Source organism: Nansenia antarctica, assembly GCF_963989245.1.
Source record: "Nansenia antarctica genome assembly, chromosome: 13".
In the NCBI taxonomy this organism is placed as follows: domain Eukaryota; kingdom Metazoa; phylum Chordata; class Actinopteri; order Argentiniformes; family Microstomatidae; genus Nansenia; species Nansenia antarctica.
Window position 1 is genome coordinate 20,450,115 of NC_137683.1, and position 23,209 is coordinate 20,473,323.

At 44.9% G+C, this 23,209-nt stretch overlaps 1 protein-coding gene across 1 annotated transcript in view; it reads right to left on the reverse strand.

Annotated features, from left to right (window-relative positions):
• Positions 1–23,209, reverse strand: part of znf638 (zinc finger protein 638) — a gene marked incomplete at its 5' end in the record, with an annotated part of 87,491 nt that overhangs the window by 19,279 nt on the left and 45,003 nt on the right. The window contains 8 exons of the mRNA XM_080544074.1: positions 166–264; positions 1,181–1,324; positions 2,328–3,076; positions 4,600–4,677; positions 5,418–5,812; positions 7,326–7,387; positions 9,495–10,745; positions 11,007–11,508. Of these exons, the coding sequence (XP_080400200.1) occupies positions 166–264; positions 1,181–1,324; positions 2,328–3,076; positions 4,600–4,677; positions 5,418–5,812; positions 7,326–7,387; positions 9,495–10,745; positions 11,007–11,508 (3,280 nt within the window). The remainder of the gene's footprint in view (positions 1–165; positions 265–1,180; positions 1,325–2,327; positions 3,077–4,599; positions 4,678–5,417; positions 5,813–7,325; positions 7,388–9,494; positions 10,746–11,006; positions 11,509–23,209) is intronic.

A 23,209-nucleotide genomic window follows, 5' to 3' on the forward strand; every position in this document is an offset into this window, starting at 1 on the left:
AGTGGTGCTAATATAATTATGAACACTACTGTAAACTCAGAAGACCAAACTCATTTGTTTACATTTACATTTTAACCATTTAGCAGTTTTGCGACTATGGATTCACAAAGCAGGACAGGATAGCTGTGTGTGTGTGAGTGTGTGAGTGTTTCACACACAGCCTACCTTTTCCATAACAATGGTGACGGGCATTCCTCGGATGGTAAAGTCTTTGCAGCTGGCCAGAGCCTGGGCATCCTCCTCATTCTCCATCAACACAGATGCCTGCAGAAAACACACACACCAGGGCTCGACATTAAGGCTTGTCCGGGACAAGTACATTTTATGTCAAGTGGACTTCCTACTGCACTTGTCCGACGGACAAGTCAAAACAAAGAGAAAAATAAATAAATATGTATTGATATCCGCAAAAAATGAATTACTCCTTCAGTTGTATGATCGGAAAAGTATAAATGTATTAACGAGCTATGCCGCACCTCATTCTCACTGCCAATGAGGCACGGTATAGCTCGTCTCAGAAATTCTAATGCTATTGCATACTCCTCGCCGTTATTAACCCCACTGCCTGCGAAAGTGCCAACCTTCTTGATCGCGAACTTGCCTTGTGGACATTTTAAGAAACCGACACGTTACTCAAACCAGCAAGCACAATGTTCCTTCAAGCACCTAAAACTGTCCAGGTGTCCGAAGGACAAGTACCTGAAAAAGCTTAATGTCAAGCCCTGCACACAGACACTTCAGATAAAGGGACAAGTTCGATGTGTCTGAGGTTGACTAGTTGGGTCTGAAACAGGGCAAGGTTACAGGATGTCTGGGGTGGCCAGGGGGGTCATTTATAAAACTCTGCGTAGGACTGGCGTGAAAAGGTTGCGGACGTACGAAAGCCAGAACATTTACGCTCACAAATATTTTCCCTTTATAAATCACAATCAACTCTACATTTTGCTCATGTGAATGAGCATCTTGTCCCACTCTATCAGTGGTTAAAACAACGCTGTATTCGTTCGGTATACACACTTACCGAACCGAAAGACCTGTACCGAAAACTTTTCGGTGGAGACATGCACTTTATCGACCACATTAACATGTAAACAGACACAGGAGATAGGTGAGCTGAGAGATCCAGACCACACTAGAGGATCTAGCCTTCAACAAGATGACCTACAGAATCATGACCTACCTCGTGTATAGTCTTGAGCAAGATGACCATGTTGGTGTTGCCGAACGGCTGCACAGCCTCGACCACGTCTTCCTGACTGGTGTGAACTGGTAGCCCCTTCAACCATAGCAGGCAGTCTTTTCCTGGACCAGACCTCTTCTTTACCTGAAGGGGAGGGGTGTGAGTGAAATGACTGAAAGGTGTGAAGATCTGGACATGCTTAAAGGAACAGGGCTTAAGTTTGTTTAACTAGTTTAAGTCCACTCCCTTAGAACACCCATGACCCCTCCCTTACAACATCCCAGGCAGTGACATGTTCATATGATAAGAGTCAGGTAGGACACTCCATTTTAGGATCAAAGCAGCGTTCGTAAATGAAATATCTTTCAAGGGATCTCTCGCTGATCTTTACCGATTGAACAGTGATTACAACTATTAAAGAAAGCTTTGGTAATAGAGAAAGACGCTTCTCACTGCTGTTTCCTGTTATGCTGCGCTGCTGTCGGTCTGGTCAATGGAGAAGCACCATAAGTGACCTATTCACTGAGATGCAGTCATCATCCGGGCCCAGTATTTCAAAACGTTTAATCTGGATCAGATGATCCAGATTCTCAGAATCAGAATTTATTTTATTACATCCAATGTACAATGTAAGTATACAAGAGTAAAAATCTTTGGCTTAGGTTTTTCAACATTGACATTGCAGCAAGATACAAAATCACAATAATATTATTTTCGCTTCGCTTTGATTTCTTTTTTGCTATCCAGGATCAGATCTACCTGGCTGATGTCGTATAGGGGGAAGTCAGCCAGAACGAAAATCTCATCCTGGATAACAACATCCAACTGATGCATATTAAAAGTTTTGATATACTGGGACTAACATGTAGACATAATTTGGGGAATCGCCTGGAAGCATGTGCCATGAACTCAATGTGCCGTTGACGCGTGTTTCAATCAAGAGAGGCCGATAACGATTCCTCCCTTGAGGGGTTAGGATTGTAGGTATTTTAGCAACAAATCAACAAATCAATTTAGAACACTTAATATGGAGTATGAGAAGTCAGAACTCATTGTTAAACTATGGTGAGCGTCATATTGCACTTGAGGTATCTGCACTTTCTATCTGAGGCTCCCATACTAGATCTACCTGATTGATAATATTCACCTGGCTCTTCACCTGTGGGTGCCCAGACCCAGAATCAGCCTTGGTGGTTGACACAGTATCGGTGGACGACCCAGAAGCTGCCTTGGCGGCTGATGAAGTCTTGGTGGACGACCCAGAAGCTGCCTTGGCAGCTGACGAAGTCTTGGTGGCTGACACAGTCTTGGTGGTTCCGGAAGCAGTCTTGGTGGCTGACACAGTCTTGGTGGTTCCGGAAGCAGCCTTGGTGCCTGACACGGTCTTGGTGGTCCCAGAAGCAGCCTTGGTGCCTGACACGGTCTTGGTGGTCCCAGAAGCAGCCTTGGTGCCTGACACGGTCTTGGTGGTCCCAGAAGCAGCCTTGGTGGCTGACACGGCCTTGGTGGTCCCAGAAGCAGCCTTGGTGGCTGACACGGCCTTGGTGGTTCCGGAAGCAGCCTTGGTGGCTGACACGGTCTTGGTGGTCCCAGAAGCAGCCTTGGTGGCTGACACGGTCTTGGTGGTCCCGGAAGCAGCCTTGGTGGCTGACACAGCCTTGGTGGTTCCGGAAGCAGCCTTGGTGGCTGACACAGTCTTGGTGGTGGCAGAAGTATCAGCCTTGGTGGTGGTGGATTTGGAAGACGAGGACTCTCGCTTCCGGCCATTTCCTTTAGAGGAGGAAGCGGCGGGGGCATTGGTTGCACCCCTCTTCTTGGCCAGCTCGGCCAATAGGGCTGGAGCAAGAGACTGCATCATCGCTTCTAGGCTGGCACCCTTGGTGAGGGTCATCCCAGCTGGAAAGGAAATGAGCTGGGTTAGTGTGTTCAAATAATACACTCACCTTTGTCTTTTCCATTTCTCATACACACACACACACACACACAAAAACACACACACACACACACACACACATTACAATGCGAAGGAAGGAGGGGGTGTGTGTGTATTATTTTAATTCAGATAAATACATATGATAGATCTACACCGATGAGCCAAAACATTATGACCACCTGCCACTCATTGTCAATGGTCATAATTAGGGTTGGGAATTGATGAGATGAACACTGCTTATTGAAAAAAAAGTAGGCCAACGCAGCTGTTTTATTATCTCAAGACTCTGAAGACAGTGTAATACAGTACCAGTCAAAAGTCTGGACACACTTTCCCATTCAATTGAATGGTACTGCATGTCTGTCTCTCTAATAACATTTGTTATGTTAAAATGAATTACAATGCTCCTTTGTGGCTAAAACAAGATCATGTGAAGACTGATGTCTGTCCTACCTAGAAAAGAGGCTACAGTGCAGCCAGCAGTATCATTATCCTATACATATTGATAATATTAAACTATGCATTTTCCTTATTTTCAGTTGTCTCATTAATTGGAAGAGTAACTTCTAATTACCAAATTACCACATAATAAACCAAAGGAACATTTACATACAAGTGAGATAATATAGAACTTACTGCAAGATATGAATAACATATATGCATGATTCCTTGACCTCACTTGAGACAAAGAAATGTTAACACATTGGCACGTTATTATTCAGTGGCAGCGACGTGCAGGTTGTCTACCATTTAGAATCCACAATGTTGCATTTCGTTTGACTGTCACATTTTAAAAACAGTTTACACTAAAACAATTAAGGGAACACTTAATCATCACAGTATAACACCAAGTCAATTAAACTTCTGGGATAACGATCTGTCCAGATAGGAAGCGTAAACGATCGTTAATCAATTTCACCTGCTTTGGTGCAAATAAAAGCGACAACAGGTGGACAGGAGAGGCAACAGCAAGACAACACCCAAAAAGGAAATGGTTTGTCAGGTGGTGGCCACTGGCCACAGACCATTTCTCTCTCCTCATCGTTCCTGACTGATTTTTCTTTAGTATTGCATTTTGCTAGAGCCCTTGCCACTACAGGTAGCATGAGGCGGTACCTGCATCCCATTCAGGTTGCACAGGTAGACCAGCTCCTCCAGGATGGCACATGCATATGTGCCATTACAAGAAGGTTTGCTGTGTCTCCCAGCACAGTCTCAAGAGCATAGAGGAGATACAGGGAAACGGGCTCCAGCTCCAGCTCTCCTTACACAAGGAGCGCTGGAGAGGGCCGTAAAAGGGCAACAACCCAGCAGCAGGACCGGTATCTGCTCCTTTGTGCGAGAAGGAACAGGAGGAGTACTGCCAGAGTCCTCAAAATTACCTCCAGCGGGCTTCTTGTGTGCACCACACTGTCAGAAACAGACTCCACAAGGGTGGCATGAGGGCCCAACATCCTCTAGTGGGACTTGCAGCACCATGCAGCACCATGCAGCACCATGCAGCTCGATTGGCATTTGCCAGAGAACACCAGAATTGGCAGGTTCACCATTGGTGCCCCGTTCTCTTCACAAATGAGAGCAGGTTCACACTGAGCACATGTGACAGAAGTGAAAGAATCTGGAGACGCTGTGGTGAACGTTATGCTGCCTGCAACGTCATCCAGCATGACCAGTTTGGCATGTTAGTGAGGTCTGGGGAGGCATATCCTTGAAGTGTTCCCTTAATTTCTTTGAGCAGTGTAGATAACATGCTCTTTATCAGCTTTATCAAACAACGCTTGCGAACAGATACCAGGCGTGCTTGAATACTGTCCTTGTTGCAACTAAATAAAACGTTCTCCGATTCTCCGATTCTACACCTAGTTTGACGTCAGATGAAGAATTTGACATCATGATGACGCATTACTTTTTGAAACACGCAACGGTCAGAAAAACATGCCGGCATAGATAACCTTGAAGGTGTACAATTCCGATGGATCGAATAATTCAGAACCGGTTCTCAACTGGAACCGGTTCTCGATTCCCATCCCTAGTCATAATGTTTTGGCTCATCGGTGTATATATTCAGATAAATGTATATTTTCAATGACTTTCCAATGTTTTTGCAAGCAAGATGAGCCAATGTATTGTCTGTGAATTCGAGTGTGTGAGAGTGAGAGAGAGAGAGAGAGATTGAGAGAGAGAGAGAGAGAGAGAGAGAGTTTGAGCATGTATGTGTGGGTATATTTGGCTTACAAGATGTCTGCAGCAGTTTCTTGGCCAGTTTCTCGGCGCTGCTGGACCGATGTTTCTGGCTGGAATTACCGGAACCTCGGCTCGACCTCGAAGTCATCTTCGGTTCACGGTCTCGGTCCCGTTCCCGTTCGCGGTCGCGATCACGGTCACGATCGTAGCTCCTGGAGCTGGAACGAGACCGGGACCGTGACCGGGTTCGGGACCGTGAGCGCCTGCCCTGTGGTGAGCGGCGCCGGTGAGAAGAGGAGGAGGGGGGACTGGCGCGCGTCTGGCGGCGGCGGGGGGAACGTGACTTAGACCGCGAGCGCCGCCCACGTCTCCGCAACGACTGGGAACGGCTCCGAGTGCGCACGCTGCGGCTGGGGTAACCACGGCGAGGGCTGGGGGAGCGAGACCAGGAACGAGAGGCCGAGTGGCTCTCCCGACGGCGTGGAAAACGCTGATGTGAGGGGGGTTCATTTCTGCTGTGAGAACGGAGGAGACAGTGGAGAGGGGGGAGAAGCAGAGGAAAAGAAGTCACAGATTAGTTTTGTTTACCCATCTATGCATTCCATCTCTGGCACTGTACATCTGACACCAATATCAGACTTCTCCCAACAAAACTACTGACAAAAACAACACCAGGGTTGGGCAGTAATACGGTATACCGCAGCATTTGAAGTGATAACATTTTTTTGAAAGGTCCACATGATGGCAATTCTCAAGTCGCGCAAATGACCAAAAGGTTTCTTTTTTATAAAAGAATGTAAACAATGTGTTTCATTTATTTGTATTATTCATATTACACGTTGAAGAGCCCACTCAATATACAATCTGCAAAAGACTGAAAAATTACCTTGCCCAACTTTTTCACCAGACCCTGTCACAAATATCACTGACTGACTTCACAACGTGTAAGACTGCCTGAGTGGGCTATTGTTACAGGACGCTACCAAGGGTCCCAGGTTCCCTCTTTTTGAGAAATCATTTTCTAGGACTTTTCCAGGACATTTCCAGGAGTTTTTGACAATCCAGGACAGCACTTGCTCACAAACGGTCAAATAATTTACCAGTAGGCCTAGTATCCACACATTTAGCCCCAGTTTTATTCCTCCTTTTTTAATGATGCAGGGTTCATGATGAAGTGTCTCACATTCATTACAGGTGACTGCTACACCCATCACTGCTAACTGTACAATAAGGGCATCTAGCCTCCTCTTGGCATGTTCTGTGTGACACTTACTTAAATCGGGGCAGTTATAATACTCACTCAAAACATTGGCTTATACTCCAGGTCCCTCATATGAACTTCAAACATTGACAAAAATGTACTATATTCAACCTCTGGAACAATTTCAAAATGTAATAAAGTAATAGGCCAAAACAAAGGGAGCGTGGGCCAAACTTGGACCGCAGGACCCAAATTGAGCTGCGCTGTATTCAAACTAAATACACACTCATTACATAGGCGAACTGAGTGAGGGGCTAAAATACAACAACACATTTCCAGGACAACATAAAAAAAAAATCCACAATATTTGGTCATTTTAGCACATTTTGCAGGTTTTCCATGACTGGAAATCTAGTCTCTGAATTTCCAGGTTTTCCAGGACGAGTGAGAACCCTGAGCTACTGACCTGGGCACAGACATGGAAGCTACTGACCTGGGCACAGACAAGGAAGCTACTGACCTGGGCACAGACAAGGAAGCTACTGACCTGGGCACAGACAAGGAAGCTACTGACCTGGGCAAAGACAAGGAAGCTACTGATCTGGGCACAGACAAGGAAGCTACTGACCTGGGCACAGACAAGGTCTCAGCATTCCAGTTAGGGAACCTGCAAGACAAGTGTTAGCTCTGTGTTCATCACAACATCCACAACAATGACAGAGATTCACACAGAAGACTAGAGGAAGAGAGGGAGGAGGGAAATGAGAGGGAAGAGAGATGACATTGAGCGATGTGTTTGACATCTAGAGAGATAGAGTGGAACTCACTGCTGCCTGAGGTGTCCACAGCTTTCGATGTGTCTGCTTGAGTTCTGGTGCTCGATCCAGTTCTGTCAATCAAACAGCACAAACACACAGACAATAATTTGTCACGCCTACATAATCATGATCATCATCTTCATCTTATCCACCTCTGCCACACCTTATAACATCAAGCAGTTTCCAGTATTTCACCTTGTAGCCAAGTTTAAAAGACACAGTTTAAAGTTCAAAGTGTCGGTCTCTGTCAGTCCTTAACAGGACGGCCTGGTAAATGTCCATGATGGAAAATATATATATTTAAAAAATGGTTGTGGGGTGGGGGTTTAAATCATGGGTTTTATAGCTGAAAATGTTCAGTCTTCGCTGTAGCAGCTCTTGACTCTTGGAATCCTGTACGGCATCATCGGCAGACATCTTTGATCCAGAGCCAACCGACACCAATTACACCCGTAGACAGTAACAAGGCCTAGTAAGAGTGTGAGAACTACACATAGCTAGAGATGGGAGATATACAATGGTACAGGTGTGAGCACAGGCAGCAGGGAAATACAATGGGGGTGGGGGGGCAGGGGCAGTTCTTTTGCGTTTTCAGGCACACAGTCCATGAAAACACATCTTGAAAACAAAGTCCATTTGGCGACCATCAAAAGTCAGTCTTTGGGAGTGTGACATGACGGGACAAGGGACTGTTTTCAGTCCTGGTCTAGGCTAAGTCTGCTAGGGCCTCAATGGCAGCTTGTCCTCTTGGTCCCTGGTGTGCAGTTCAAACATCGTCTTCTTCTTAAGGAACAGTCATCAAAAATCACCAGTGAAAATCGGCGTATCCTTCATAAGGCAGAGGTTAAAAAATGGAAGCCAGGTGGGAGGGGAAATGTCTTACAGTGATGAGGGAATGTACATATTGGAAAGAAAAGAAAAAGAAGCCGTCACCATTTTGGCAACTGTCACTTCCCAACTGTCATTTCCAATAGTCCGTTTTGTGTCAGAAATGTTTGCAATAGGAGGTATTCGATAACAATTCTTCAAGGACGCTTCGGTAAAAATAAAATATTTTTAAAAATCTTCGGGAGAAAAAACAAATATTACAAAAATTATATATAGGAAAAAAAGATATAATATCATTTAAAAAATAGTCTGGACATTCAGGAGTGGTTTTCTTGAGGAAACTCTTGGAGCAGTTTAACAAAGCATGTTTATTTCATCATTGCATCCATTTTTAACTCACCGGTCCCAACACATCATGTCAATAGTGAACAAGCAGAGAAACCAGAGTTTAACTATCCTCTGAATATATGTGTGGTGGCCTGGGAAAACCCGTCGGATGTCGCTGGCGTTCGTTTGTGGCAAAGAGCAAAAATAGATGGAAATCGCGATTTTGGCGATTTTGATATTATGTGGTATTCTAGTACTTTGAACTCCATACTACATTATGGTGAATAAACATTTTAAGAAAACAAAAGAGAAAGTACTTATTTTTATGTTTTTGTGGTGGGTAGTTTGCTAGCAAAACAACGTCACGTTGAACGTGTCTCATTCTCAGTTAAGCAACGCACGCACACATGAGCGAAAGGAGAGACGATACTTCCACCTGTGTTATTGCCAGTTTACTGATGCTCACAATAAGCATAAAGTAATAAAATCTTAACTAGAAGACACACAAATGGATCTGTCCCTCGCATACCGACGAGGCGAGCAGACTAACACCGCATCACAAGCAGACAAACGAGACCGGCCGATCTGCATAGGCTCCTCCCCCCACCCGGAGGAGAAAGGGGTAGTAATGACCTTTCACTTTTTTTGACATGATGCATTAAAATGCTCATAACTTTTTTAAATAAAGGGCTATCTCAGTCATTCAACCAGTTATGAATAGCTGAGAACTTCTAATTTATGGAAATATTAAAAAATGAAAATGTCAAAATGCCACCATGTGAAGGGTTTTCCCAGGCCACCACACATATTAAAACAAACAAACAAAAAACACTACAGGCACAGCATTACAACTTTTAAGCACTTTGTGAAGAAACTATTATTTATAAAAACAAATAAACACTACACAAATCTACATTTGATTGACCGATAGGTCGAAAGTACAACAACAATGTTTTGTTCAGAGATGATACACAGTGATAGGTGATTGACGGGTTGTGGTGGTGGCGGAGATAGAATACTCACCTTGATCTGGTAACATTCTACGTTACACAGAGAGCACGTATGGGGAAAGATTCTGGGGGTGGTGGCCGAGTAATCGCTCATCATGGAGGGTGTCGGCAGGACGGTGGTACGCGGAGGGTGGACTGGAGGTATCTGCATCATCACTGCCACTGCTTCCGCTGTGCTCATGGGGTGGGGGTAGTGGTGGTGGCCCACCGGGGGAGGGGGGACGGTCATGGCAAGAGGAGCCGACAGACCCATGAGGGGGAACGCAGGACGCCAGGCAGACACGGGTATCGGGACTCCGGGGCTGACGCCGCCGACTGGAGCTCCAACGCCGGACTCCTTACCGCCTCCGCTGAGGACCACCAGGTCACTCCTTGTCTGAACGTACCCTGGGGCGACAGCTCTGCTTTGAGCGGCAGGGAGGCGATTGTTCCCCGGGTCTCTGACGGGGATGGGTTTGGGGGCCTTGGTGTCCTGAAGGCGATCGTCCATGTCTGTCTTGGGGAGGGAGATGGGACTCTTCTGTTGATGCTGCTGCTGCTTCTGCTGCTGCTGGCTGCGTTTGCCAAGGTCCTGATTCGTCATCATCCCACTGTACAGAGACCCGCCAACGCCACTCATGTGCTGGTGCTGGGCGCCGTATTTCACCGCCGTCGCGTCTTTAGGGGGCGGGTCTCGACTGCTGCGTCCGTAGCTGTCCACAGGAACCCCACTACTACCACCACCCCCACTACCACCACCACCACCACTACCACCACTACCACTACCACTACCACCACCACCACCGGCGGCGGCGTCGTCATCATCGTCGTCATCCTCTGGGTATCCGCCATATTTACTGGCGTGTCCGTAATCAATCACTTTGCTGTGCATTGAATCTGCCTGCCCGCCTCTTGTTCCGCCTCCTCCTGCTCCGACACCCCCTGCTGGCTGGGGCCGGTGGTCCACATCCAGACTGCTGCTCCTCTTGGACTTGCGGATGCGGATGTCTCTCAGGATGAAGGGCAGGTTGTCGGGGGTCAGCTGGTTGTCCGGGTAGTGACTCAGCAGCTCCAGGTCTTCGTTGGAGAGGCCGAAGCTGGCCAGGATGCTGGTGGCACTCTCCGAGGTGTAGCGCGGCGGGCGGCGGTCTGACGAGGAAGAGGTCGCAGAGGGCGGACCCCCCCCAATCCTCAACTGGCCTCCCTCCCCTGACACACCGCCTCTCACGGCGCCCCCAAACCCGGAGGTTTGGAATATCTGTGCGGAAGAAGACGATGGCTGGGGCTGTGAGGAGGTGGAGGGGGAGGAGGAGAAACGCTTGCCAAAAAAGCTCTGGTCGTCCGACCGTCCTGACCGCCCGCCACCTCCAGAGGAGGGGTAGCTGGCCGACCCACCACCCGAAGAGAAAAGTCCGTCTCTGGGGTCATGGTGAGGGTCCCGTGGATCTGTGATGGCTTGTTGGTGGTGGTGGTGATGTTGTTGTTGTTGTTGTTGTTGTTGTTGTTGTTGTTGTTGTTGTTGTTTCTGCTGGCCAAGTATCCGGACCTCCTCCCTGGCCCCACGGATGTGCATGTCTATGGTGCTCTCCATATCAGGGTTCAGCCCGGAGCCTCGCTGGCCAAGCCCGTAGCCCATCTGCTGGGACACCATAGAGGACATCATGCCCCCCTGCTGGAGGGAGCTGGAGCCAGGGCTGGGCCCCAGACGTGAAGGACCCAGAGGGTCCATTCCAGCCTGGCCACTGAGACCATACCCCGGCCCCATAGACCTCTGGGTCCCAGGGTAAGGCGACCCCTGGGGGTTGTAGAGGGGATGGGACATGGCGGCTGCCTTAAGGAGGTTGAGGAGGGTGAGGGCAGCCGAGGGGGAAGGGAGCGGTGGGGCGGCGGCGGCGTTGCCGACGGCGATGGCGTTGAGCTGTGTCAGAGCGAGCCGGGCTTTGATCTGTGCGAGCTGCAGGGAGACGTGGCCTAAGAGGAGTGGGCCCCCGAGTCCTCCAATCAGAGGATTGGTGAGGGGCGCACAACGATCCAAGAACAACGCAAAGCTGAAAAAGTTAGAAAACACACAGAGATGAGGGTTATTGACATGAGAGGTCCTCTGGGTGCTCAAGTTAGGCCTGGACAGCAGACCGGAGGTGGAGTCTGGGCTCGATTGGTCTGGTCTGGTCTCTCCAGTCTAATTCACACACATTCAAATCAGTTTCCACTTCAATCAGGACAGACAGCAGACTTCCTGGTTCTTCACTGGGGAACAGAAACAAAAACAGCAGGCAAGAACAACAGTGGACAGACAGGAGGAGGAGGAGTGTCATCATGGTTTTAGACGGAACAAAAAGACAATCTTACAAATTTCATGCATATATTTAGTGAAATTTGTAAGACCGAGCACAGAATCTGTCAAACTTTATCAAAAGCAGACATTAACATCACTCTGGTGCAGATTAATCACTCAGATTGTTGAAGGGAAGGCTCAAGATGGAAAAGTATGAGAAACACATCATTTACCAACAGAGCAGAGATCACATTCAGTGGGTTAGCGGAAGATGTTGAATGAAGATGAAATCAGAGTAATTATCTTGATGCATATTCAATCAAATGTGATAGGTCTCACAGGCCCTACACAAATGTCGAATCATTAATAGACTAGTGTTCGTTTGTTTACACACAAATAATGAAACGACAACACACTTGGGAGTTCTGCCTAACCAAATCCATGTCTCGAACCACACACTACAAAAGCATACACATGTCAAAATGTATCTCTAAGCCAGGGCTTGACGCTTACCTTTTCCCCAGGTAGCACTGTGCTACCATGTTGAAAAATTTAGTAGCACACCAAGAATTTCAGTAGCACAATGAAAATTGTGCAATTTTCGTCAACAACGACAACAAATTATCATAATCATAACATATCAAAATGATCATAACCGGCTCTTGGCCGTAATAAAAATGGAGACTCACACAATGTAAAGGGGAAGTAAGAATATTAATTTCAGTTGGCCCACGGTTCGGTATGAACCTCGGTTTTTGGGTCACGGTTCTTTTTTTTATTTTTTTTTAAATGCTACTATTTATTTACAAACTGTTACTTTATTTTGCTTATACTTATGGAACTTTAACATTTAGACACATTCCAGAATATGACTGGTAAATTGTATAATATAAATATATATAAACAAAAAACACTTTCAAATGTAAAAAAAATACATAAACACTTTCAAATGCGACGTGTTGTGGATTGGAACTACGGATCATAAGCTTTCAAATGATGTGTCATACATTGAAATCCGAAAAAATATGAAGTTAGTCATTTGAATGTTGTTAGACGTCAGGCACATATAGGGTTAACCTCTTTGTAATGAAACCGGAAGCAAACGCTGCTAGCAGCTAGCAGCTAACAAAACAGCGCTACGAACTATGAGAGCTGTATCAATCCCATATACCCATTATGCGCATTTTAAGCGCATATAGACTCGCGTGCGCGTTTCTGTTCAGTTTTCATTCCCTAATCGCTTATACACATAAGTTTGACTGCGCATGACAGTTCAGCAGTCTTTTAGTCGCACTGGTGCGATTGAATGTATTTCCAAGTCGCACAGAAATAACAGAACATTGATTTGTCCATTTGAATCCTTGAGATTACAGGGTGAAGCTGGATGACATCAAACATGAACCCCTTCTGTTAATTAAAACTTGACAACCAACAAGTTAAAGAGCTGAGGGAGTGGTTTGGGCCCTCGTTCGTACCAGATAAACCCACCACTTGCAGAGCGAGAGAGAGATGAGAGGCCAAGAGGGACCAGAGAGAGCGAGAAGAAACCATCCCCAAGCTTTCATAAAAGCAACTGTGTGCCTCAGTTGGTATAGCATGGCGCAAAAGATTCCATAGGTCCCAAATGTCACTTTACTGTAAGTTGCTTTAGATGCATGCATTTGCTAAATGGGGCATTTGCACTATCTGGTTATATGCCAAACTACATTTTGTTGTTTCAGTACTTGTGCAATGACAAAGTTGAATCTAATCTAATATTATTATAATGTTATGGTTGTGTATGGGTGTCAATCACTCATTCCCAGTGCGTTTTAGCAGGGTGTTCTAAATGGATAAGTGGTTGGCTTTTACATCATGGATGACTACCAGTGTTTCCTCTACATGCATTAATTGGTGGCGGGCCGCCACGAATGAATTTCCTCCGCCACGAATTGATTCAGTCCACACAAAAAAAATATATATATATATATAATATCTTAACATTTTAGCTGATTAAAATATATCTGATCCTAGATCAGCGCTATAATGGATGTTGACTAAAAGTGCACCTAAATCCACGCCCATCTCTCTCTAACCGCTGATCCAAAATCAGATTAATGACATTCAGTTGACGACGTGACACAAGGGCTCCTGATTGGTCTAAATGTGAACTGTGGTATTATTGTTATTGTGTACAGGCCACCGTAGTGACATCAGGGGGGTATTCCATCAACATCGCTAAAGGGAAAATCCAGGTTTAGTCTGATAAATCTCGCGAGAGTTCCTAAAAATATCCAGGCATATTCTGATAGGTCTCGCGAGAGTTATCAAAAATAAGCCAGGATTTTCCTTTAGCGACGTTGATGGAATACCCCCCAGGTCAGGTGGGCAGGTTACGACGAGACAACAAGAGACCGGTATTGTAGAGCTTACAGAGCGAGTTAAAATAAAGACACTTACATTGAAATACAGAAGGACTCACGTGTATGTTTAATAGAATAACACGACATGGTGTCAGAAGTCCTGTAAGTGAGTGTTAAGAGTTAGATCGGCCGACAAGTGTCATTTGAGCTCGTGACGGTGAGAAGGGAGAAGAAAAGATGGATGCTAATGCTAACGCGGGAGCAGCTGCAGTCCAGAGAACGGCGCCAGTTTCAAGTGCTACGTTAGCAGACATTAGCAAGTCAAAAAACGATTCTTATGTGCCGTCACTTTAGCAACGACACAGTATTGTCAAGGGGAAAAGAAGGGGAGACGATTTTTTTATTGACAACGGAATTACATGCTGGAAAAACATGCAGCTAAAATTCAGGGAACATTTGGACAATAAGAGACACACGGGAGAAGTACGGGAAAACAGGGCTCATGTGGGTCTCATCAAAGGTAAGAGTTTGTTTTCTTTAACTCAGCTGATACTCAGCTGTTTACCGAATGCTCCATCTGACTGTGATTTTACTTCTGTAATGTGGTGGGTTGACATAATTCACGCACGGAACTATAGGTTGAGACTATTGTTCCGTCCGTAGTACCCAAGTTGTTTAGACTGTTCTATTTACTGCTTGAGTGTGTTGTTGACAATCGTTCATGTCCTTTATTAAACGTTTAGCTTTGTCATTTGATACGCCGCCTACGACTACCATCTCTCTGCACTACAGTAAACAGTTAATCAGTAACGTTAGCCGCTTTTGTGCTCATGTAGGCCTACTTCGTATTATATTATAGCTGATGATCTTTGTGTGTGTGTATGTGACTGTCAGTCACAAGTTTATATTCTGTATATTCATTTTTATTTATTTTTGGCCATCCTCTAGTTTTGGCTGTGATTAGAAAAAAAAGTAAAAAAAATAAAATAAAATAAATAATGTTTTGAGCGCGCGCGTGCACGCGGAAAAAATCGCCACGCCCATCCGCCACCATTGTAGAAATTCCTGGAGGAAACACTGACTACAATATGCAAACAATTTATGATACAAAATTCAGCTTACCAGTGGTAAGCAGGTTCAAATGGTGACTGTATCAGTGCACTTACAAGGGTAAAGTAAAATATCAAAGCACGACAAGTGTAAAGCAAAAATAACATAGGTCCATTAAATCACATTAATATAAAGCACAACATTGAGGAGCTAGTCTACAAAAATGTGTGTGTCTACATAGGCTTGATATTCTGACTGTTAGCAGACAGAATGCAAAGCAAAAAAGCAGGCAAGGCTACATTTTCCTACATCAAGATCGTATGATAATGAATAGTAGAGCAACTGGGCCCAGCGATGTGCTGAGCTGAGAGATTCAGACTGAGAAAGCAGCAGCTAGGGGAGGCAGAATAGCGGCAACACAGCATATATGACAAATGATGGATATTAGACAGGCTATTATAGGCTAATCACGACAGCGGAGAATGAGAACAAAAGACCAACTTTACATACAGGCTTACCTGGCAAAAAAATGTCAAGTTCACCTGGAAGCTAAAAAGAAGCTAACGTTAGGGCACACCAAAAATACTCGGCGGCGGTGTTGTTAATCATTATACAACAGTTAGTTCCGACTTCCGACCAAGTAATTTGATTGGACAAGAGGCATTCCATGAGTTACGATATTCATCAGAGCAATTGCGCGTCATCTCCCTGTCATCAGAATGATCACGCCCCTTTTTGGGTGATAGAAGTGTAGAAGTTTGAAGTTTGACTGGCGGTCAATGGGAATTTCTGGTCTTCGCTACTTTAATCCGATAAAATAAGAAAACCGTAGTGCTTTATAGATATTAGGAGCCCAAATCCGATGGCCAGTTAGGCAAACTATTATATAGTGTCGTTGCCGATCAATGATCGACGTCGTTATATAGAGAAAATTAATGAAATAGGGGTTGATTCATCAGATCAGTCATACGTCATCTCCCTGTCATCAGGGATTTGTAGTTCTTCATTTGATTTGCCGTGTAAATCCCCAGACTGCCCAAATCCGATGGCCAGTCAGGCAAACAATTATATAGTGCGACGTCGTTGTATGGAGAACATCTATGAAATAGGCAATGAATGTGTGTCCTTTCAGTCTGCCTCCATCCATGTGGATGAACCACCTGACCCAAAGGCCTGAGGTGTTGTAGGAGGTATGAATATGGTTTAGTGGGTATTTAGTATAACAGGCTAATGGGTTTATTGTGAGTTTACTTTGATTGTTTGTTTATTGCCTAGATCACCGTATTGAGAAGTCATATGGTTATGGGGGGTGATATTGCAAGGTAATTTAAGCACCTGCGCACCTTGCAGGAGAGAGAGGGGAGCGATGTATTTTTGTTCACCGCATTATACGCATATTCTATACGCATAGTTTGTTATTTTTTTGGTTTTGATCGCTTATGGATTATTTTTGTACGTCGCCAAATTTGATTGTTCTATTCAATAAATGCTCTAAAACGTACTTTTCATCTCAGCGGATTGTTTGGCGCGTCATACAATTACCAGCCCAGACCCTGCTTGCGTCTCTCAGCTACTTTTTACTTTGGGCTCTATCTATCTATCTCGCTACAGGTGTCATATAACCCTAACCCATTGCCTGTCATATAAAAGTAGGCTACCTTATTGAATCTCCAGGTAATGTATTTCTGACATCCATCACTTTTGCTGTCGCTAAGATACTTTATTTTTCTGTTTTGGTAGTCTGTCCAATGTGACAATTGCCCTCCTCCACCGGCCCTAGTTTTGGATCTAGCTTGCTGTTCATTATGTTCATGATAAAACGTCATAACATCTTCATATACACCATACAGGATAAATACTGATTAACAGTAGGCTACTTTGGCAAATGCCCATTGAACAGATTTATTTATTGTCCTATCTTAAGAAAACTAATGTAACACTCTCATCTGGGGTTTTCCACAGCAAATCAAATGAAGAACTACAAATCCCTGATGACAGGGAGATGACGTATGACTGCTCTGATGAATCAACCCATATTTCATTAATTTTCTCTATATAACGACGTCGATCATTGATCGGCAATGACACTATATAATAGTTTGCCTAACTGGCCATCGGATTTGTGCTCCTAATATCTAAAAAGCACTACGGTTTTCTTATTTTATCGGATTAAAGTAGCAAAGACCAGAAATTCCCATTGACCGCCAGTCAAACTTCTCCGCTTCTATCACCCAAAAAGGGGCGTGGACATGACGGGAGGGGAAAGTACCCGGATGCGTTGCTCTGATGAATACAGTATAACAGCACTGGGACTTTTAACTATATGCATCACGCCGCCGCACTAAATGACCGTTAATTAGACTACATGTTTGTGTTCAGGTTACTAGGCAACAGTCCATTTGAAGTTCAGTTGCAGAACTATTTTTTGTTTATTTTTAGGATTAAATAAACAAACAAATCATAATCTGTTGTCGCTTATTACTGTTAACTAATAAATCGCGCTGTAGAACTGTTGTATAAAAGCAATATCACACTCGAGGTCGTGCTGTTATACTGAATATCAGCCTGCGGCCTCGTACCTTACAACCGAATCACAGCCGTGCTGATATTCAGCATAACACACTCCCTCTCGTGTGATATTGCTTAATTAGCTGATCATCAAAGACACCCGCAACTCAGATTGATTACTCCCAACTAAATGTAGGCTAACGTTTGTAATAAACAAACAACAACTTGAGTGATCAGGGTAACATCTGCTAATGACATTTCGTGAGCTTAGAATTATAAGGTTCTATCTCCGTTTAGGGTAGTTCAGAGATATTGAGCGTCAACGTTTTTACATTCCATTATGTTTTGTGAGATGGAACCTTAGTATTTTATGAATTACTAACTTAAAAATGTCAACATTTTAAAAATAACACCACACAAGCATTAATAAACACCTAATGGATCAGATTATGTAAAAAACTAAATTTTGACAAAAATGGAGATAGAACCTTATAATTCTAACGTCACGATTTGATGATAAACAACGCCATATACGAGTGGGGGTAACCGCGGTTTGTGAGTAAAGTCCCGACAGAAATCGCAGATGGAAAGAAATGTGAGAGAGAGGAAGAGAGAGAAGAGAGAGAGAGGGGAAGAGAGAGGAGAGAAGAGATGTGAGAGAGAGAGAGAGAGAGAGAGAGAGAGAGAGAGAGAGAGAAGAGAAGAGAGAGAGAGGAAGAGAGAGAAGAGGTGAGAGAGAGAGAGAGAGAGAGAGAGAGAGGAAGAGAGAGAAGAGATGTGAGAGAGAGAGAGAGAGAGAGAGAGAGAGAGAGAGAGAGAGAGAGAGAACGAGAAGAGAGATGGAACGAGATCTGGGGAGAAGGACAGAGAGACAGATGGGAAGAGATGGAGGGAGAAGGACAGAGAGAGAGAGAGAGAGAGAGAGAGAGAGAGAGAGAGAGAGAGAGAGAGAGAGAGAGAGAGAGCTGTCGAGTTAAGCCCAATGTCTACTTGAATCTACGAGTAGTCTGTCAGCGAGCCGGTGTGTGTGCCTGTGTCTGAGCTTATTTTCACAAGTCTCGCGAGATTTATCAAAATAAGACAGGATTTTGTATAAGTCTCGCGAGATTTATCAAAATAAGACAGGATTTTGTATAAGTCTCGCGAGATGTATATAAATAAGTGTGTCCTCAAATGACTTGATCGGCCATTCCCCCCGTACCGCTTCATCAGCTGATATAGCAAAGTAGCACACTATGCTAGCTACACAAAAGGGACGTTTTCAAATCAATTAAATGCATTAGCTAATTAAATTGGGGAAAAGCGAACTTGGTCACGGGCATAATAGTGATTGGGGTTAACATAACAACGTGACAGTGAAAAATATAAAAACGCTTTGGTTGGTTTGGTCGTTAAGTTTAGGGCAGTGCCACGCTTTTTTTGTGCACAAAGACAGACACCTCCTTATCGTACCACAAATGACACTGGGGAACATCATGAGGTTAATAATGTTCACTTCATGAACAGATCCCGGCTTTAATCATCCCGATAACGTCCCCCTGACGATGGATGACTGGGTGACATAACAGTGTTCGCTTCGTGTTAGCTGTTAGCAGGCCTTCCATTGTGGCTCTACCCGCAAGTATCGCTTTACAATGGCTGCGTTCGTAAAATTCGCTGAGAGCACCGTGGAGCGCACACTGCGTTCAACGTCATAAAGGGGACCAAGTAATTTGATTGGACAAGAGGCATTCCATGAGTGCTGATCAGATTTCCAGATCGTATCTACGAACGCACCCAATGCCAAAGGCCCCGAAGCACCCGTTCCACACAAGACAAGGACATTGTGCATATTAAGTATGCATTAGGGGGGAGGTCGATGTTTTTCACCTACAGAAAATATCGTATTTACATACCTTCAGCTATTTTCGGTCAATGTTGCGGTAGATTTCTCAGTTTACTCAACTTCCTTCTCTTCCAACGGCGTCGGATGCGAGAACGCGTTCTCTCCCTTCGCCAACAACATGCATAAACAGACTCGACCAAATGAACACAGAGCAGTAAATACTAACAGGCTAGGCATTAGCAGCCGTCTACAGATAACCCTCCAACAAAGATAACCAACCACAAGTGTCAGCGTGGTCTGTTAAAAAATCCGCTTGTTAAGTCTGACGTCAAAAGTGACGTTTAGCCATTTCCGAGTCCAAACCAAAAATGCTCCGCACCAGAGTACCTGTGAACTACAGCGGTAGAATGACAGTTTACTCGTTTTTTAGACTCGGATCTATTCATACAACAAGGGACACGGCACTTTCCCGTTTTCTCCATATTGTCAGGGTATTTGAGCCTCGGAAAAGCGCTATATAAATATAATTAATTATTATTATTATTTCGGCATTTCGAAGACAGCGCCTCAGCCAACGTTGGACCCGGAAACACGTCACGACTTAACAATATCGTCACCTTCTTAACATAATGGCTTAAATCACTTTTGAGGAAAAGTATGTGTTTGCCTAAATATCATATAGGCTATTATAGATTTGGTTCAGTTTATTTTGTTTTTTGCAAAACTTGAAAATATCACATTCGTAGTACTACATTAGACATTGTTTTAAGGTGACGATATTTTAACTACAAAGCTGAATCGTAAAAGAAGTGATTGGCGATATCAGTTTTACCAGTACAACGCTTGACCAGCTGGGAGCGCTCTAGCCCTTCATACACCCACAGCAAATACCGGCTTAAAACCTGTTTATGGTCGTTATTCTGCTGATCTGAAAGACTCAGCTAGGAGATTATAGTGCAGACGGCCGGGCACCCTTATTAGTTTATACATCTTTTTTCGCATTAGAGAGAGAGGGAGGGAGGGATGATGAGATCATGGGTCAGGAGGGGATGGAGGGACTGTTGAAAAGGAGAGGATTAAGGAGGTGGAGAGGAGATAAACAGATAGAGGTGTGTGTGTGTGTGTGTGTGTGTGTGTGTGTGTGTGTGTGTGTGTGTGTGTGTGTGTGTGTGTGTGTGTGTGTGTGGCAGTTAGCAAGTTAATTAATTCAAAATACATCAATATGTTAAAATACATCACCATCATTCATTTCCTCAGAGATATCTCTCCAGACCCAGGTGAAACACGTAATCTCAAATGTAACTCAAATACTCTCGGATTTTAGGTCAGTTTTGTGTTTCCCAGTCTAAAGGCATTAGGGTTAGGACTTAGGGAGGGCAAACTCATCTATGCATAGCAGTGGAGGCTGGTGGAGGTAGACATCAGAAAGGACAAGCTCATAGTAATGCATAGAATGGAATGAGGAACGGTATGAAATACATCTGTGTTTGATACATGGGCGTCAGCAGCTTTTTGAATGTGGGGGGGACACTTATTTTTCGGGGGGTCTGGGGGTCCTCCCCCCGAACATTTTTAAATAGTAGATTCAATTTCCTGCATTCTGGTGCGTTTTACACCCAAAATAATCTCCCTCTTTCTTTGTTTTTCCTTGGAGCTGGCATGGTCTGCAATTACTGACTACTATTATGTTTTGGTTTAACTCACAGAGGCCTGACACTGACACGTGGCACTTTTTAGGTACTTTATTAAATATGAAGATTCAAAAAGAATCAAAGAGTGAATTAGAAAAGAATGAGGTAACTTTGAGTCAACAAATTGAATAAAAAGTTATGAGGAAACATAACATATGTACCTAGGCTACTCAGAGCCTATTACAATCAAACTTAGCCCTCTTCAGTGCATTGCAGAACATACAACTATAACAAAACAAAACAAATCAAAGAGTGAATTAGAGCTGTCTCCACTGCCCCTGCCTGCTGCCCCTGCCTCTGACTCACTCTCACTCTCAACCACCTATATCAGGAGAAATGGGGATGCATTGAGCACTTGTTCATATTGTTTTTCTCTAATAGAACATTTGACATAGAAATACAATCAATACAAAAAATACTAATAATTGCCTCAGTCTGAATGTTTTGAATCTGCGTGCGTGTCTGATACTGCTGCTGCCGTGTTAAAAACAGAAGTAAAACGCGGAGTGGATTTCTGGATATGGGCAATCCCCTACTCATAAAGTGGAACGGATTTGATTGTGAAGCAATGAAAATAACGCTGACCAGTCATGCAACATATTTTTGATGGCAAATGTGGGGGGGTCCAAACGACCTTGTTTCAAAGGTGGGGGGGACACGTCCCCCCCCAAATATATGGTGGTGACGCCCATGGTTTGATACCATTCCTCATTCCGTTCCAGACATTGCAATGAGCCCTGTCCTCCGATTTATACCTCCCGCTGCCTTCCCTGGTGCATGGGGTGGACCCATAAATTCACCCCAGGGCGTCTGGCCATGCCAACTCTCAAGAAAAAAAAGAAATACTTCCTGGTTGGTTGTTGCTAGGCCACGTGGAGTGGAGCTCATTGGCCAATCAGAGCAGTGCCAAGAGAGAGACACACCAAGGGACACTTTTAATCCCCATCAAAGATTACAGTAATATGTCGAGAGATAGACCCGGCATGACTTCCTAATCTCCAAGCCCTCGGGGACCTGCTGGTGTTGATGGAGTCAGTCCTGGGGTCAGGACAGTCCACTACCAGCCCTGATATCAGCGAGCGGTAATCACTATTTAGAGTGAGGGATTACTCCCTCAGGACGTCCCCCACCCATCCCCCCCTGCACCTGACCACAGAGGAACAGGTGATTGGCAGAGGTCCTGTTGGGGGGGTTATGGGGGGGTTGGGGTGAGAGGGCCCCGTTTTATTTCTGGCTGTCATCGCTATCCTGTCACTGGCTGAGGAGTGTCATAGCAATGACCTCATCGCAGACACACACACACACACACACACACACACACACTTCCATGTATACAACTGAAAATATACTTGTTGATCGTGGTCGTGATTGTGAAAGATGGAGTTGCAATTACAAATGACGTAGATGTGGTCCAAATATCAATTAACTAAATAGCAATCAACCACACACACACACTGAGACACACACACACACACACTGAGACATACACACACAGACACACATACACTGAGACATACACACACACACACACACACACACACACTGAGACATACACACACAGACACACTGAGACTTACACACACACACACTGAGACATACACACACACACACACACACATACACTGAAATACATGCATGCATGCCCACAGACACACACGCACACGACACACACACACACACACACAGCTTCAACCCAGAGTGTACCAGGAGTGAGTGGATCGGTCTTTGATTGTCGTCACATGACATGGGTGTCGAGTTACAGCCAAGACTCCTTGGAATACCAGCACCCTTAGTTTTGCCCTCGACGACGCACTCGACAACCGTCGCCACGGTGATAAATCAGCTGACTGGTACATGCCACACTGTGACCCGTCTACAATGTCATCCGTCCTGAACCCCAGGATTTAATGTTCCCTAGATCCCTCTGTTATTTCCCAAAGAGAGGGAGAAAGAGAGAGAGGGGGGGAGAGAGAGAGGCAGAGAGAGGAAGAGAGAGGAAGAGAGAGGGGGGGAGGGGGGGGGACAGAGGGAGAGAGAAAGAGAGGGGGGGGGAGTGAG